The sequence below is a fragment of the Chlorocebus sabaeus genome, chromosome 1 (genome assembly GCF_047675955.1).
Source record: "Chlorocebus sabaeus isolate Y175 chromosome 1, mChlSab1.0.hap1, whole genome shotgun sequence".
Lineage (NCBI taxonomy): Eukaryota > Metazoa > Chordata > Mammalia > Primates > Cercopithecidae > Chlorocebus > Chlorocebus sabaeus.
In genome coordinates, this window is record NC_132904.1 from 17859072 (window position 1) to 17877044 (window position 17973).

The 17973-nt window shown below is 49.3% G+C and overlaps 1 protein-coding gene across 50 annotated transcripts in view; it reads right to left on the reverse strand.

Moving 5' to 3' along the window:
• Positions 1-537: 537 nt before the first annotated feature.
• MADD (MAP kinase activating death domain) overlaps positions 538-17973 on the reverse strand; it is a 56423-nt gene continuing 38987 nt past the window's right edge. For 30 of the 50 annotated variants that reach the window (XM_073016482.1, XM_037999358.2, XM_073016491.1 and 27 more), the window contains 7 exons: positions 16312-16419; positions 6542-6706; positions 6222-6294; positions 5983-6089; positions 3767-3836; positions 1866-1912; positions 538-1523 (listed from right to left, as the gene is read on the reverse strand). In XM_073016482.1, coding sequence (XP_072872583.1) covers positions 1419-1523; positions 1866-1912; positions 3767-3836; positions 5983-6089; positions 6222-6294; positions 6542-6706; positions 16312-16419 — 675 coding nt within the window. In that variant the 3' untranslated portion in view covers positions 538-1418. The remainder of the gene's footprint in view (positions 1524-1865; positions 1913-3766; positions 3837-5982; positions 6090-6221; positions 6295-6541; positions 6707-16311; positions 16420-17973) is intronic. The other 20 variants (XM_073016559.1, XM_073016613.1, XM_073016612.1 and 17 more) reach the window with 2 other exon arrangements.

The window sequence follows — 17973 nt, forward strand, 5'->3', positions numbered from 1 at the left end:
TGGGGGAAGCCAGCAGGTCTCAGAAATTCCCTGAGAGCGCAGCCAGGTTTATCCAGGACAATTCCATGAAGGCGGCTCCTAGGGGAGCTTCTGGGAGTTCTACCCAGTGGAAGACACTCCTGGCCAGGAGTCCGGGGCCCTGTGGGAGGCCCTGGCTGAGTCACCACACCTCTCTGGACCATACCCACCTGTAAGGGAACGGAGAGGGCCAGGGTCTTGGCTTTCTTTCACTTAATCTCAGTTCAGGTGAGGACACCCTCTGGCTGCTCCCTCTAGCAGCCGGTTCGTTCAGTTCACGGCAGCCCAACTCTCTGCAGGGCCCCCAGGTGTCTGGGAAGGAAAGCTCCTCCCGCAGCCTTGCTCTGGGAGACCAGAACAGGGGAGCTGGGGCCTCCGTGTGCCAAAGCTTGGACATGGAGGACCTCATCTCCTTCCTTCCTTCCAGCCTGAGGTGCCTTTTAGAGTCCAAGGACAGCCTTCCTCAGGCCTGAGCCAAGAGGAGGTGTCATTTAATGCAAGGCAGCCAGGGAGCCCAAAGGGAGTCAAGGACATTTATTTCACATTCACACAGCTGTACATTTTCTATAAATAATGTGGGGCTGAAATATTTACAGTCATCTCTTGCCCATGCCCAGGCTGCCTCTCCCTCCTGGCACCCCATGCCTGGAGATACAGCCTGCAGACACAGATGTGCAAACCCAGCTTGGCCTTTCCTGCCCACTCCCTGATGCTCAGGCAGAGCAGCCAGCAGTCCCTGGGACTCCATGAGCCTCGCCCACTCCGTCCTCTGATGCCGAAGGCGTGGCAGGCCACAGGGAATTCGCTGCTCCACTGCAGTGACAGAGGCTGTAGCAGGCAGCAGCCCACGCTTGCAGGCCCCGGGCAGTAGCTGCCAGCTTGGGAACGCAGAAGGAAGCAGGGAGGCTGCCACTCGCTCCGGCTGCCCCCCAATTCTTCCCTTCCTCTCTGTGCCCTTCCTCTGAGAGGGCGAGCCCCAGGGTTCCCTCATTCCTCACAGAGTGAAACTGCTCCAGGTGCCCAGTCGTGCCGGGTCAAAGAGAAGGGTGAGCCAGACTCTTGCAGTGGACAGTTATAACGCCAGGGACAAGGACAAGGAACCACAACACAAATGTCTCAAGGACACACAACAGTGGGTTCACACCAGCCCCACAGACACACACTCTTGAGCCCTGAGGGGAAGGCAGTTTGGTCTTCTGGGAGTGGAGAGGGAGAAGGTGGACACGCTCAAAGACACACTCAGAGGGACACATAACCAGTAACCAACTAAGCCACAGCAGGGGCTTGCAGAGAACACACGAGCATCGTCCACTCCTCAGTCACAGCAGCATCGTGCACTTGGGAACAGAAAGGGGCCAGGGGCGTGCCCTGGGCTGGGGCGGCTTTGTAGCCCCTCTCCATCAGCTAGAGACAGGCCTGGGTGGGGTTCTGAGATCTTCCTCACTGCTACGAACTGCAGCCACGTACGAGAAGAGACACAATACAGAGTAGCAGATTTCATGGGCCTAGAGGGGAGAGAAAACCAAGCGGATCACGATACTGAGACTCCTGCATCTCCACGTGTGGAGGATCTGCCAATGGGCAACTCCTGCCCTAACACTGGGCATGGGCCTCTGGACTAAACGTGAGCTCCAAGCAAGGAAGCTGTCCCCGTGGGAGAGGGGATCCATGTGTGTGTGTCTGTCTCCCGGGGCTCAAGACCCGTTTCAGCTTGAGTTGAACCTTCGGCAACAAGACCAGGTCCCCACTCAACCCTGTGCGCTCAGAGGGCCCACCCCTCCTCTTGTCCGAAGGTCCCCAGGGAGCCCTGCACACTGTGGCCCATCAGGGTTGAGCAGCACACTCACCATTGGTGTCTTGTACTTGTGGCTCACCACTTCTTTAATTTCAGGAACTAAAACCGGACGGGCAAGAGACAAAACAGAAAGTTCAACACTAAGAGCAGTAGTGCCATGCTCCCCCAGGCGGCAGCGCCCGGCGTCAGGGTCCCCTTCCCCTCTGTGGCCTCTCACAGTGGCTGCAGCAGCTTAGGCTATGACAGGGCAGAGGCCACCAGAGGCTCTGTCCAGACCCTGCCGGCTGGGAGGACATGGCCCCAGCCTCCTCAGCTAGGCCTCTGCCGTCCGCAGTGGCTTTTACTTGATGGCTGTGATTCTAGCCACTTCTTTGAAAGCCCTGGATGGGAGGGATGGACCTTTCACCAGCCTGGTCACGGCTACTGTCCAGGGCCCCTGAGGAGCTGCCGTGGGGAATTCCCAGGTTTTGGCTGGGAGGAGAGAGCTGTTTCTAGCTTGTGTCCAACTTTGCTGAGACACCCGTGAACTCATCTTGTCACCAGCCTGAAAATTGGGTCATGTTAAACACAGTTCCTTTTATTCCCAGCCCCCTACATAGAGGGTCTTGAGGCTGGATGAAGAGGTAACATGATACTAAACCCACAGGACGTGGCAGTGTCCTTCCCTGAGTGGCAGGAGAAGCCCAGGCCTGCCTGTGTGAGGGAGAGCGTCTGAGGGCTCTGGAGCAACACACCCAGCAGAAGACAGGCGAGTACAGCACCCAGGGAGGGAGGTGACAGGGAGCATCAGGCAAAATACACACATGTCCACAGCCCGGAAGGCAAGAGAGTCCCCCCGCTCCAGCCATGCAGGGGTTCTGCTTGGCCAGAGGAAGGAGTAGGCCCCCCAGGCTCAGCCATCATCATGGCCTCTTGAGACTGGGAGCAGAGGGGCCTGGCATCTCCATGGAGGCCAGAAAAGGCAGGAGGAGAATTGGCTGTACCTTCCTCTGACCCTGGGAGGTAGAATTTGGGGAAACTCAGGGTCAGCAGGGAATAAACTCATCAAAGGTGGAGCAAGAAGCCCAGGCCATTCTCCTGAGTTGGAAGATTCCCCCAAGTATCTCTCTGACAGAAGAGAGAAGGGAGCACACGGGGAGGAAAGTCCAGTAAGCCAGTGAGAGCGGGGAGGCAAGGTGGGAAGAAAGAGGGTCGGGGAGAAAGGAAGAGATGAGCTGGCAGTGTGAGGAGCTGGTTCGGTGGAAGGGAGCTACCCACCCAGGGCAGGGCCCAAGGCAGAGACCTGGGGAGAGGCAGCACGAGCCGAGGTCACTTTACCTGCTGGAGAACGAAGGTTTTCATAGCAGCGATGAGGGGCACAAAAGAATGAAGCACAAACACAGCAGGAACTCAAAGCCCCAGGGTGAGAACCCACTATACCACTCCCTAGCGCTGGCTCCCAGCTTCGGGCTACAGCTGCCCTGCTAGGCTCCTCTGTCCCTCAAGTGAGTCTGCCTGCGATGCCCCGTGCCCTTCGTCTGGCACAGAGGCCAGGTGGAGACCAGAGTGGTGCCAGGGAGGCTGGGTGGAGGACTGGGCTGCTAGAGAGATTGCAGCAGGTGATACAGACGTAGTGGAGCTTGGGGGTCACCAGTCTGCTCTATCCCAAACTTTCTGACCACTGGCTGGCCCAGCACGGGGAGGTGGTGCTACTTCCCTGAACTGCTTCAGGACCACCTCTAAACTCGAAACCCACCTGAGGCCCCATTTGCTCTTCTGCGATCCATTATCTATCTTTCCCTTCCACTTCCCGGCTCTCATCTCAGGGGTCCCTTTTCTTCCTTGTCTCTCCTGCTCCTCCTGACCTCTCTACAGAGGTTCTTCTTCTCCCTGACCCTAGACCCTCCTCTGGAGCTCCGAGGTTTGAGTTACTGCCATGTGAGTCCAGACCTAAGAGCAAAATAGTGTAATTACCAAATTCCTCCAGGACAAAGACGCCTCGAACTGTATTGCACTTTTTAATGTGATTCAGCTCTATGAAAACCTGCAAGAGAGGGAGGGAGGGCGGGGTAAGGCCCACAGGCTCCACCCCTGCCCCACACAGCACACTCTCCCAGCTACAGCCCCACCCACACAAAGAAAGTCTATTTCCCAAAGAGAGGACAGAAGAATCCACACGCACACAACTCAAAAGCGCTAAGAAGCGAAGATAGCAGAAAGGGCATGTACCTTCCGCTCCTGGCCGGAGGAGAAAGCATGGGAGAGAAATGAAGGCGTTAGTTTCAATGGTCAAACCCAACCCGAAGGCCCCGCTGCTGGCCTGGGCTGCCCGCCCGTACCCTCTGCCCAGGGCAGTGCTTGTAAGACACCGTGCCCCAGGGATCCCCACTCAGCCCATCAGGTCTCTACCCTTCCATGCATCCTCCTCCGGCGCAGAGGGCTGGCACGGGCACAAAGCTCCCCTCAGACTGTCCTTGGGGTGGGAGGTGTTGGTATCCTCCTTGAAACAGGATCCAGGATCTCCCAAGAGGTATGTGGTGATAATAATATCTGATACCACTTGCTGAGCACATACTTGGGGTTTACAAATACGATTTCTAATCCCTGCACCTACATGACACAGTATATAGTATTACCCCCATTTTCTACATGAGGAAACTATGGATCAGAAAGTTTCTCTGCCCATGAACATGGAAGCTGGGCTTCAAATCCAAGCACGTCCTGACACCAAAGCCTGTGCTTTTCCCATTCACCCCAGACTGCACAGCTCCACCAGGAGGTCTGCTGCCCCCTCCAGTCCAACTGACCACTGTGTGGCAGAAGAGGGGCAGGTTGCTATCTCATTATTAACTGTGAGGTGAGATTGAGAAGCTGCGCTTTCCTCCCCTTCTCTGCACAATCTATCTTCTAGGGGCCAAGCCTTCAACCACAGACTGGCTTGGATGGCTGCCCAGAGGGGCTGTGCCAAGGGCAGGACGAGGAACAGGGCAGAGCACCTGGGCGTTGCTCAGCAAGATCTCATCTTCCAACAGGGAGGCCACAGCACTAAAATGTGGTCAGGAGCCTGCTCCTCAAGAAATACTGACACCTCTGTGGTCCAGAAAAGCACTTAGGTAGACCCCTCTCTGGGCTGGTCCTAAGGTCTTTGGGGTTGGCTACCGCCCTAAGTTCTAGATTGAAAATACACTAAGGGGCTGCTGGCAGCCTGGGCAGCTGTTTCCCGTTAAACCAAAGCTGCCCAGCTACGTTCCTGGAAGAGAGCTACAACGGCTAGCGGAGGGAGGGAGACAGCCACGTCAGTCAGGCATCCACCTCCCCTGAGGGTCTGCAGCCTGGCCAGGGGCTATGGGGCTTCACACATTCGGGTCTGGCTCAGAGCCTCACGGAGAGCAACCCGGACATCAGGGAAAGAGGAGGGAAGGCACTTGTGTGAGGAGTCAGAGCTGTGAACGGACCTGGGATGATGCGCTGGCCTCAGAAAGGAATTAGCTTAAGGAATGTCCACTGAGAGAAAAAGGTAACACTGTGTTAAAAGACCAAGAGAGAAAAAAAAAAAAAAAAAGTCAGCTCCTATGGTGGAATTACAATGAGGGAAATATGTATCCAGAACTGCTTCCCAATCAAAAGAAGGGGAATGGGGCCTGTGGAGCAGGGGACAGAGTGGGAACACTCAGAGGAAGGAAAAGAACAGAAGAAGAATCCGCAGAAGAAAAAGGCAAATAAACACACTCCAGAGAGGACAGATACAAGCTACTTACACACAGGCACGCACACACGCACACGCAAGCTGCACGCACACCAGAAAGACACAAAGAGATCGGCCAGTCTAGACTCTCAAAGCAAAACCACCAAGCAGAAGCATACCCTGGGAATAGAGGAAGGCAGAGACACTGCAGGGGAAGGGCCAAGTGAGACGCTCCCACTCACACTGTGTGGAGTCCAACGGATGGGGCAGCGTGGCCACCCGGCCTCGCTCCTGCCCAGCCTCCCCCGCGGGCTCCCTGGTGCACCTTCACAGCGCCAGGTGGTCGCCAACGTCACTGTGCCCTCCCCTGGGATTTCTTTCCTGGGTCCAGCTGCTCCAGTTCTCCCTCTAGCTCGAGGGCCCTCTCATGCTTTGCTGGGGAAGTACTGGGGGCCTGGACACTGGTCCTTCTTACAGGGAGCCTTGTGCTGCTGCTCGCACCTACCTGATTGTGCATAAACTTGAGGTTGATCCCTTCCAGGGTGACCTGCAGCAGGCCACCCTCACCAGTCTTCATGTCCTGCACAGGGAACTCGCCACCCAATTCAGGTCCTGTGGTGAGGGAGGGGCTGTCAGCTCACTGGTGCGGTGGGGAATCCCACCCCTGACTTCCCTGCCAGGCCCCTGACACTCAGAAGGACTGGTGGAAACAGGGAAGACACTCTCAGGAAAGACTCTCCTCACCGGGTTTGATGCTTTGCTGTCGGGCGGCAGCGCGCTCCATGCTGTCCTTCACACAGTAGTACAGCTCCCGACACTGTGGCACAGGGGGAGAGCGGTCCCATCATGGGGCTGTCCACGGTTCCCCACCCACTGCTCTGTAACTGCCATTGAAGGCTTGGGCTGACACCAGGACCTCCGAGACAGCTTTAGGTACCCCACCCAACAGCTGGAGACAGAAGTGTGGCTCCAGACATGGGTTTTGGAATTTTAACTTCCCAAAGATAAACTATTTGGTCTTCAACGCCTACCCTAGCCCCAACCCAAACACAGATCTTGGGTACCTTTTTAGTATAGAACTTGTTGAGCTGGGTCTCAGAGCCATTTCTACGCCACAAGCACAACACCTTGGTCTTGGGACAGTAGGTCATGTTGATGAGCTTCTCGTACCACCAGCGCTCATACACTGTTCCGATGTTACTACGCAACACCACACAGTCATCGCACACCTGGAGAAGTGCACAAAGCGGCTCAGTGGTTTCTGTCTCTGACAGCCTCTCTCTAGACTGTTTCCTACAGGGAAAGGGTGGGACAACTGGCCCTGCGGCATCCCCATGGTCAGGTTTTCTGCCTTATACTCATCGTGTCCCTAGTTGGAGACACAAAACAGAACTACTGACATGCTGCCTGCTACAAGGATTGGTGGAAGAGATGGAGTCATTAGAAGAACCTGTATATAAGTGAGGAGGCACAAATCAATCAGTTATTTATTACCCCCCCCTTTTTTTTTTTTTTTTTTTTGAGACAGGGTCTCACTTTGTCCTCCAGGCTTGAGCACACTGGTGCCATCTCAGCTCACTGTAGCCTTGACCTCCCAGGTTCCCCCAAAGTAGCATGGACTACAGGTGCATACCATCACACTGGCTATAGTTGTTTTTTTTTTTTTGAGATGGAGTCCCACTCTGTTGCCTGGACTGGAGTGCAGTGGTGCAATCTCGACTCACTACAACCTCTGCCTCATGGGTTCAAACGATTCTCCTGCCTCAGCCTCCTGAGTAGCTGAGACTACAGGCACACACCACCATGCTTGGCTAATTTTTGTATTTTTAGTAGAGACAGGGTTTTATAATGTTGGCCAGACTGGTCTTGAACTCCTGACCTCAAGTGATCCACCCGTCTCGGCCTCCCAAAGTGCTGGGATTACAGGTGTGAGCCACCGCACCAAGCCCAGTTATTTATTTATTTATTTATTTATTTATTTATTTATTTATTTGAGATGGAGTCTCGCTCTGTCGCCCAGGCTGGAGTGTAGTGGCCAGATCTCAGCTCACTGCAAGCTCCGCCTCCCGGGTTTACGCCATTCTCCTGCCTCAGCCTCTCTAGAAGCTGGGACTACAGGCGCCCACTACCTCGCCCGGCTAGTTTTTTGTATTTTTTAGTAGAGACGGGGTTTCACCGTATTAGCCAGGATGGTCTCAATCTCCTGACCTCGTGATCCGCCCGTCTTGGCCTCCCAAAGTGCTGGGATTACAGGCTTGAGCCACCGCGCCCGGCCAGTCCAGTTATTTATTTACCTTTTATGTGCTCTACGGACTTAAAGTATTTGGAAGAGATCTCATGCCTCCATCTTACGACCTCAGGAATCATCTTTGTTGACAAACACAAAGGCAGGAGATCATGACAGACTTAACCAAGGAGAAAAGTGGGAGCTGATGTACTTTCTAATCCTGGGTCTACCCTATATCTATAAAAATATATATATATATATATATTTTTTTGATACGGAGTCTTGCTCTGTCGCCCAGGCTGGAGTGCAGTGGCGCAGTCTCGGCTCACCGCAAGTTCTGCCTCCTGGGTTCATGCCATTCTCCTGCCTCAGCCTCCAGAGGAGCTGGGACTACAGGTGCCCACCACCGCGCATGGCTAATTTTTTTGTATTTTTAGTAGAGACGGGGTTTCACCGTGTTCACCAGGATGGTCTCGATCTCCTGACCCTGTGATCCGCCAGCCTCGGCCTCCCAAAGTGCTGGGATTACAGGCGTGAGCCACCGCGCCCGGCTCTATAAAAATATTTTTAAAAATTAATTACACAAGTGACACACAAACAGTGCCTACTGCATAAAAATGATACAATACAGGATGATATAAATTAAAAACCAAATATCTTTGACACCTTCTGTTCAACATTCTCTTTCAGGTGAAGTTATCCATTCTTTTTTTTTTTTTTTTTGAGACGGAGTCTTGCTCTGTCGCCCAGGCTGAAGTGCAGTGGCGTGATCTCAGCTCACTGCAAGCTCCGCCTCCCAGGTTCACGCCATTCTCCTGCCTCAGCCTCCCAAGTAGCTGGGACTACAGGCGCACGCCACCATGCCCGGCTAATTTTTCTTTTTTTAAGTAGAGACAAGGTTTCACCGTGTTAGCAAGGATGGTCTCGATCTCCTGACCTCATGATCTGCCTACCTTGCCCTCCTAAAGTGCTGGGATTACAGGTGTGAGCCACTGTACCCAAACAGTTATCTGTTCTTAAGGCTTCAAATATTAAAGGAGACATTATAGCACAGTGGTAAAGGGCGCAGGTCTAAAGTCAGCCTGAGTTTAGATTCCAGCTCTGCCATTACTGAGCTGTGCCACCTGAGCAAGTTCATCTGTGTCCACAGTTCCTCACGGGTAAGACGGGGATAGTAACAGTAATAACTTCCTACAGTTACTATGAAGACTAAATGAGTTAATGTGCATAAAGTACCTAAGGTGCATACAAAGCCAGGCACACAGAAAGTACCCTAATTGGCTACTAGATACCAGAACTATGAAACTAATGATTATTACCATGTTGATGGTTCTTACCTCTTTCTCCATCTTAGACCTCTCTTCCTGAGCTCCTGAGCCTCTCAATGTCTGGATGCTTCACATGTAGCACCTCAAACTCATTGTGTCCAAATCTGAACTCAACATCTCCTCCTAGGCAGATCCTCCTTTTAAGTCTGCTATTTGAGGAAACGGCACCACCATCCACCCAGCTGCCCCAGCCTGAAATGAAGAAGTGATGCCTGACTCCTTCCTCTTCCCTCTAACTATACTCCATCACTGAGTGCCATTGGTTCTAGCTCAAATATCCCTGACTGCTCTTCCAGTCCCCAACCATTAACTCTTTTTCTTCAAGTCTAAGCTCAAAGGTCAACTTTTCAAAGGAGTTGTCCACAGCTCCAAGGCCCTCTGCTATATATTCCCATAACTCCTGCCCCCTGAGCTTCTTTCATAATGCTCACTGTATTTTATAATACTCTTTATTTATTTGATTTCCCTGATAGCTAGTCAATGCTAAGGGCAATAGAAATCACGTCTGTCTTATTCACTGCTATAATCCCGACACCCAAAAAACTACCTAGCACATAATATGTGCTCCATAAATATTAGGTGAGTAAGGACTACACAAGACTATCAGGTTTAAGCTACTGTGTAAGAGTTTACTGGAGTTCTAAAGCCTTTGGAGAATGAGTCAAAGTGGCAGAGTAGGAATGGGAAACCTGAGTTCTAGCCCCAGTCTGACTCTGTGGTTTTCTCCAGGGGGAAAATGGACCATACCACTCCACCTTTCATAATCCTTTAAGAACATCATGTAAAGGCGGGCAGAACACATTTAGGAGAACACATGATTTCTAAGCTAGAGCATTCTAGGCTAGAGAAATGCTCATAATATACTGTTAGAGTCGCCTAAGTGGCTGTTGAAGGTGTAAACTGGTATAGTCTTTGGGATGGCAATTTAGCAAAATCTAATGAAATTTTAAATGTAATAAGCTTGACTTGAAAATTTCATGTCTAGGACAATATCCTATAGAAATTCTCATGTGAGGGTGCAAAAATACATGCTCAAGGATATTCGATGAGCAATTTTTATTTTTTATTTATTTATTTTTGAGACAGGGTCTTGCTCTGTCACCCAGGCTGGACTGAAGTGATGCAATCACAGCTTACTGACGCCTTGACCTACCAGGCTCAAGGATCCTCCCAGCTTAACCTCCCCAGTAGCTGGGACCATGGGCATGTACTAGCATGCCCAGCTTACTTAAAATTTTTTTTTGTGGAGACGGGGTTTCCCTATGTTGCCCAGGCTGGTCTTGACCTCCTGGGCTCAAGCGAACCTCCCACCTCAGCATCCCCAGTAGCTGGGACCACAGGCATACACCACCACATGTATGACTAATTTTTAAATTTTTTGTAGAGACAGGGTCTCTCTCTGTTGCCCATGCTGGTCTCAAACTCTGGGCTCAAGCAATCCTCCTGCCTCGGCCTCCCAAAATACTGGGATCACAGGCGTGAGCCACCACGCTTGGCCCAATGAGCAATTTTTTTTTTTTTTTTTTTTTTGAGACGGAGTCTTGCTCTGTCACCCAGGCTGGAGTGCAGTGGCCGGATCTCAGCTCACTGCAAGCTCCGCCTCCCAGGTTTACACCATTCTCCTGTCTCAGCCTCCCGAGTAGCTGAGACTACAGGCGCCCACCACCTCGCCCGGCTAGTTTTTTGTATTTTTTTAGTAGAGACGGGGTTTCACCGTGTTAGTCAGGATGCTCTCGATCTCCTGACCTCGTGATCTGCCCGTCTCGGCCTCCCAAAGTGCTGGGATTACAGGCTTGAGCCACTGCACCCGGCCTGAGCAATATTTAAAAAAAAAAACAGTGGGAGGCACTAGTTAAACCAATTATGGTACACCATATAATATCTAATGGCTAAGCATCCATTAAACTAAAAAAAAAAAAAAAAAAAAAAAAAAGAGAGAGACATGGAAAGGTATATCATTAAGTGTAAAAAGCAAATATTTAACAATATCTGTAATTTGTTTGTTGTTTTCTTTTTGAGATGGAGTCTCGCTTTGTCACCCAGGCTGGGGCAGTGGCATGATCTCGGCTCACTGCAACCTCACCCTCTGGGTTCAAGCGATTCTCCTACCTCAGCCTCCCAAGTAGCTGGGATTACAGGCGCCTGCCACCACACCCGCCTAATTTTTTTATTTTTAGGAGAGACAGGGTGTCACCATGTTGGCAAGGTTGGTCTGGAACTCCTGACCTCAGGTGATCTGCTCGCCTTAGCCTCCCAAGGTGCTGGGATTATAGGCTCATGTGAGCCACCGCGCCCGGCCCAACATTTGTAATTTGATACCACTTCCACAAGTGCCAAAACAAAATTCCATATAAATAAATTATATTTACACAAATATGCATTTTCAATAATCTGAAAGGAGTCACACAAAACTCTTTAATAGTGGTTACCTCTGGGACAAAGGATTGAGAGGGAGTAAAACTTTTACTTATTTTTTATTTTTTATTTTTTGAGACGGAGTCTCGCTCTGTCGCCCAGGCTGGAGTGCTGTGGCCGGATCTCGGCTCACTGCAAGCTCCGCCTCCCGGGTTCACGCCATTCTCCTGCCTCAGCCTCCCGAGTAGCTGGGACTACAGGTGCCCGCCACCTCGCCCGGCTAGTTTTTTTTTTTGTATTTTTTAGTAGATACGGGGTTTCACCGTGTTAGCCAGGATGGTCTCGATCTCCTGACCTGGTGATCCACCCGTCTCGGCCTCCCAAAGTGCTGGGATTACAGGCTTGAGCCACCGCGCCCAGCCACTTTTAATTATTTTTAAACTTTTGCGTGGTTTGAAACATTTATAGCATATACTGTTTTACTTTTGTAACTAAAAAAAGGGCAATAAAAACAATTTTTAAAAATCTTTGGTGGCCAGGCGCAGTGGCTCACACCTGTAATCCCAGCACTTTGGGAGGCCAAGGCGGGCAGATCACGAGGTCAGGAAATTGAGACCATCCTGGCTAACACGATGAAACCCTGTCTCTACTAAAAACACAAAAAATTAGCCGGGCAAGGTGTTGGGTGCCTGTAGTCCCAGCTACTTGGGAGGCTGAAGCAGGAGAATGGTGTGAACCTGGGAGGCGAAGCTTGCAGTGAGCTGAGATCACACCACTGCACTCCAGCCTGGGCAACACAGCAAGACTCTCTCTCAAAAAAAAAAAAAAATCTTTGGCCGGGTACGGAGGTTCACACCTGTAATCCCAGCATTTTGGGAGGCCGAGGCAGACAGATCACTTAAGACCAGGAGTTCAAGACCAGTCTGGCCAACATGGCAAAACCTCATCTCTGCTAAAAATACCAAAAACTAGCCGAGCGTGGTGATGTGTGCCTGTAGTCCCGGCTACTTGGGAGGCTGAGGTAGAATTGCTTGAACTCAGTGGATGGATGTTGCAGTGAGCCAAGATTGTGCCACTGCACTCCAGCCTGGGTGACAGGGCAAGACTCCATCTGCAAAAAAAAAAAAAAAAAAAAAAAAAAATCTTCCTTGGCCAGGCACGGCAGCTCACACCTGTAATCCCAGCACTTTGGGAGGCTGAGGTGGGCGGATCACTTGAGGTCAGGAGTTTGAGACCAGCTTGGCCAACATGGTGAAACCCCATCTCTACTAAAAATACAAAAATTAGCTGGACATGACATGTGCCTGTAGTCCCAGCTACTCAGGAAGTTGACGCAGGAGAATCGCTTCAACCTGGGAAGCAGAGGTTGCAGTGAACTAAGATTGCGCCACTGCACTTCAGCCTGGGCAACAGAGTGAGACTCTGTCTCAAAAAAAAAAAAAAAAGAAAAGAAAAAAATTCCCAAATTGCTGTCCAATTGATCATGCAGAAAGCAGGCTATGCTCTGAGAAAGGCTAAATCAAGGCACTCTTCCCTGGCATGGCACCACTTCAAGGAAGTGGCATCTATTTGGGCAATGCGTCCAGTCCCACACTCCAGAGACTTAGCATGAGGCTCCCTCTGTACAGTGGTGAGAGTAAAAGTAGTCCAAGGAAACCGCTGGAGAGATTTGTTTTTTAAAGGAAAAGAAAAGAGCAAGAGTCATGTGGCACTTCTACTGTGGTGCAGGCGTCCTGAGTCAGCCCTCAGCTCCGAGAGGCAACAAGGCAAATTCTAACACTTTAAAGGGTGACATGAAAATGACTCCTTCTTGGCTACACTGACGTGTATGTTTCTGCTTCAGGGTAAGCCCCTCTGTTTGGTAAACCACCTGTTCAAAAAACTGTGACTGTGGAAATCAAATTCAGCTAAATCACAGGGGAACAGATAACATAAGCAAAATTTCACTACTTTATATTTAGGAGTTATACTTGGTCCTTAAAATTACTTAGAGGTCTGTTTCAGAATTAAAAACACAGAAATGAAGAAAACATGGTCAATTTCCTTTATAATCCTGGAGAGTAAGGCTTTTTCTAACTATGTCTCAAAATCCAGAAGCTGTAAAAGAAACTATTGATTAATTTAATTATATAAAAGTAGCCAGGCGTGATGGCTCACACCTGTAATCCCAGCACTTTGAGAGGGTGAGGTGGGTGGATCACTTGAGGTTAGGAGTGCAAGACCACCCTGGCCAACATGGTAAAACCCCATCTCCACTAAAAATACAAGAATTAGCCGGGTGTGGTGGCAAGCACCTGTAATCCCAGCTACTTGGGATGCTGAGGCAGGAGAATTGCTTGAACCTGGGAGGCAGAGGTTGCAGTGAGCCGAGATCGTGCCGCTGTATCCAGCCTGGGTGACAGAGACAGACTCTATCTCAAAAAAAAAAAAAAAAAAGCATATACAAGTAAAAAATTTATGTGTGTCAAAAAATATAGGCAAAATCAGAAAAGACAAATGAGGAACTTTCTGGTGGGCAGATCAGACTGCCCACATCTGAGCCCACTGATCAGTAGGAGAGGGATGACCATAAGAGGCAAAAGGAAGCGTATAGCACCACTCATTAAGTGTTCTTCCCAGAAGAGTGAATCTGAAAGTGAACCTCTAAACTGAACTACCAGTCTATGAGAAATATGTGACAGAGAAACACGCTAACAGAAAGGAGACACAATCAGCAAAAAATCTAGAATGTAGGAGACTCCACAGGGCAAATGATCCAATTTCTTCAACAAAATAAATTGCAAAGGGGGTATTACATGTCATGAGACACTTAAGAATTCCATCAACCAAAATTACAAATGCATTGTCCCTCTGGCCCAGCAATCTCATTTCTGGGAATCCTTAGACACACTTGCACATGTATAAAATGAAGCAGGCACAGCATCATTCACAGTATCACTATCAGTAACAGCAAATTTGGAAGCAACTCAAGGATCCATATGTAGTGACTGGTTAAATAAATTAAGGCACAGTCACACAGTGGAATACAGGTAGCCATAAAACGAGTGGGAAAGCTTTCTTGGTACTGATACAGAAGAGGACCAGGACAATATTAAATGAAAAAACCCAAGGAATAAAGCAATTGATAAGATGCGCTATCTTTCTGAAAGAAAGGACAAAAATAGGTCAGGTGGCGTGGCTTATGCCTATAATCCCAGCACTTTGTGAGGCCAAGGTGGGCGGATCACTTGAGGTCAGGAGTTCAAGACCAGCCTGGCCAATATGGTGAAACCCCGTCTCTACTAAAAATAGAAAAATTAGTTGGGCATGGTGGTGGGTGCCTGTAATCCCAGCTACTTGGGCGGCTGAGGCAGGAGAATTGCTTGAACCCAGGAGGTGGAGGGTGCAGTGAGGCGAGTTTGGACCACTGCACTCCAGCCTGAGCAAAAGAGCGAGACTCCGTCTCAAAGAGAGAAAAAAAAGAAGGGAGAAAAATAAGAATTTGTGTTCATCGAGACTCCATCTCAAAGAGAGGGAAAAAAAAAAAAGAAAAATAAGAATTTGTGTTCATATTTTATTGTTTGCATAAAAATCCACTGGAAGGCCGGGGGCACTGGCTCATGCCTACAATCCCAGTACTTTGGGAGGCCGAGGCAGGTGCATCACTGAGGTCAGGAGTTCGAGACCAGCCTGACCAACATGGCGAAACCCCATCCCTAAAAAAAAATACAAAAAATTAGTTGGGCATGGTGGCAGGCGCCTGTCATCCCAGCTACTTGGGAGCCTGAGGCAGGAGAATTGCTTGAATCCAGGAGGTGGAGGTTGCAGCGAGCCGAGATCACGCCATTGCACTCCAGCCTGGGCATCAGAGCAAGACTCTGTCTCAAAAAGAAAAAAAAAAAATTCACTGGAATTTACAAAGGAAACTAATAAAAGTGGTTGTCTATAGGATGAAGGGGTGAGGGGAGTGGAAAATTCAGTGGAAGGGGACAAGAATGAGTGTAAGACTTCCCAATGTGTACTATTTTCTGTTATTCTGATTTATGAACAATGTGACTATATCATCTACATACAGATATCTTTATATGAGTGTGTGTGTGTGTGTGTGTGTATAAAATAAATAGGGCTGGGCACGGTGGCTCACACCTGTAATCCCAGTACTTTGGGGGGTCAAGGTAGGTGGATCACTTGAGGTCAGGAGTTCAAGACCAGCCTGGCCAACCAACATGATGAAACCCCGTCTCTACTAAAATGCAAAAAATTGGCCAGGCATGGTGGTGCATGCCTGTAATCCTAGCTACTCAGGAAGCTGAGGTAGGAGAATTGCTTGAACCTGGGAGGCGGAGGCTGTAGTGAGCCAAGATCACGCCACTGCACTCCAGCCTGGGTGACAGAGCGATACTCTGTCTCAAAAAAAAAAAAAAAAAAAAAAGAAATGGGTATCATCTACTATAACTATATAAAATTTAATTATCTGAGTAACAATCTGATAATCTGGTCGGGTGCGGTGGCTCACGCCTGTAACCCCAGCACTTTGGAAGGCCAAGGTGGGTGGATTACTTGAGGTCAGGGGTTTGAGACCAGCCTGGCCAACATGATCAAATCCCATGTCTACTAAAAATAGAAAAATCAGCCGGGCATGGTGGCTGGCGCCTGTAATCCCAGCTACTTGTGAGGCTCTGGCAGGAGAACTGCTTGAACCCGGGAGGCGGAGGTCACAGTGAGCCGAGATCAAGCCACTGCACTTCAGCCTGGGTGACAGAGCGAGACCCTATCTCAAAAACACACACACAAAAAAACCAAAAAATCCCAATCTGATAATTTGATGATAAATGGATCATGAAGATGAATGAGAGAAACGAGAAAAATATTCTGGCATCAGTTCTAGGAGTTCCCTGTGACTCTCCAACAGCCCTTTGGGCCCCCAGCGTGAACCAGCACCTACCTCCATGAAAAAGATATCTCCATTTGTATCTGTCCCTGCATGTACCACAAATGTCTGCTTCTTCATATGCCGGCTGCCACTGGACCAGATAGAGAGATCGCGTCCATTCTGATGAAAGAGAGATTTTTTGAGACAGTCATACATCCCTCTCAGAGGGCTCTGGGCCAAGAATTCCCCATCCAGCAATCAAATTCATATCAGCTTCCTCAGCACAGTCTCATCTGCTGGCCACTGGTCACCCGGGAAGTGGTTTCAGATGCTTTGGTCTCAGAAGCCCCATATCTCTTAAAATTTATTGAAGATTCCAAAGAGCTTTTGTTTATGTGAGTTATAGATATTTACATACTAGAAATTTAAACAGAAATTTCTCAAATAATTATAAAAACAATTAATAATTCATTAATAACCCATTACATAGTAATATAAACATTTTTAAGAACTACATTTTCTAAAAAAAAAAGGCACCGTTTCACATTTTTGCAAATCTCTTTAATGTTTGACTTAACAGCAAATAGCTGCATTCTCCTATCTGCTTCTGCATTGAGTCTGTTGCAGTGTGTTGCTTTGGTTGAGGTATATGAAAAAAACGACTTAACAGTTACGTATTTGGAAAATGGAAGAGGATTTTCATAGCCTTTTCAGATAAATAGACGTATTCTTTTTTAACACTATACCAGAACTTGAGAAGTAGCAGCTTCTTTTTTTTTAGAGACAAGGTTTCGCTCTGTCACCCAGGCTGGAGTTCAGTGGCATGACCATAGCCCATTACAGCTTTGAACTCCTGGGCGTGACACTCCTACCTCAGCCTCCCAAGTACCTGGGATTACAGGCATAAATCACAACACCCAGCAACAGCAGCTTTTGAAAGTCAGCTGCAGTGTGGAATCTGAAAGCACATCAATGAACATTTTACACTGTTACATTAAAATCCATTTAGGCCAGACATGGGGGCTCATTCCTATAATCCCAACACTTTAGGAGGCCAAGTCGGGAGTACTGTTTGAGCCCAGGCAGGAGTTGGAGACCAGCCTGGGCAACAGTGAGCCCCTATTCTCCATACATTTTTCTTTTTTTTTTTTGAAACAGGGTTTCATTCTGTCACCCAGGCTGGAGTGCAGTGGTGCGATCATGAATCATGGCAGCCTCAACCTCCTGAGCTCAAGTGATCCTCCCACCTCAGCTTCCCAAGTAGCTAGGACTACAGGTGCATGCCACCGTGCCTGGCTGATTTTTTTATTTTTTGTAGAAATGGGGTCTCCCTTGGCTGGGAGTGGTGGCTCACACCTGTAATCCCAGCACTTTGGGAGGCCGAGGTGGGTGGATCACAAGGTCAGGAGTTAGAGACTAGCCTAACCAACATGGTGAAACCCCGTCTCTACTAAAAATATAAAAATTAGCTGGGCGTGGTGGCGGGGGCCTGTAGTCCCAGCTACTAGGGAGGCTGAGACAGGAGAATGACATGAACCCGGGAGGCAGAGCTTGCAGTGAGTCGAGATGGCGCCACTGCACTCCAGCCTGGGTGACAGAGCGAGACTTCGTCTCAAAAAAAAAAAGTATAAATCAATTTAATAAAAGTAACAGTTTTCACTGCTTCTTCAAGGACATTTATAAGCACAACTAGCATTTTTAAAAAACTAAGAGTGTAAGCCAGGTGCAGTGACT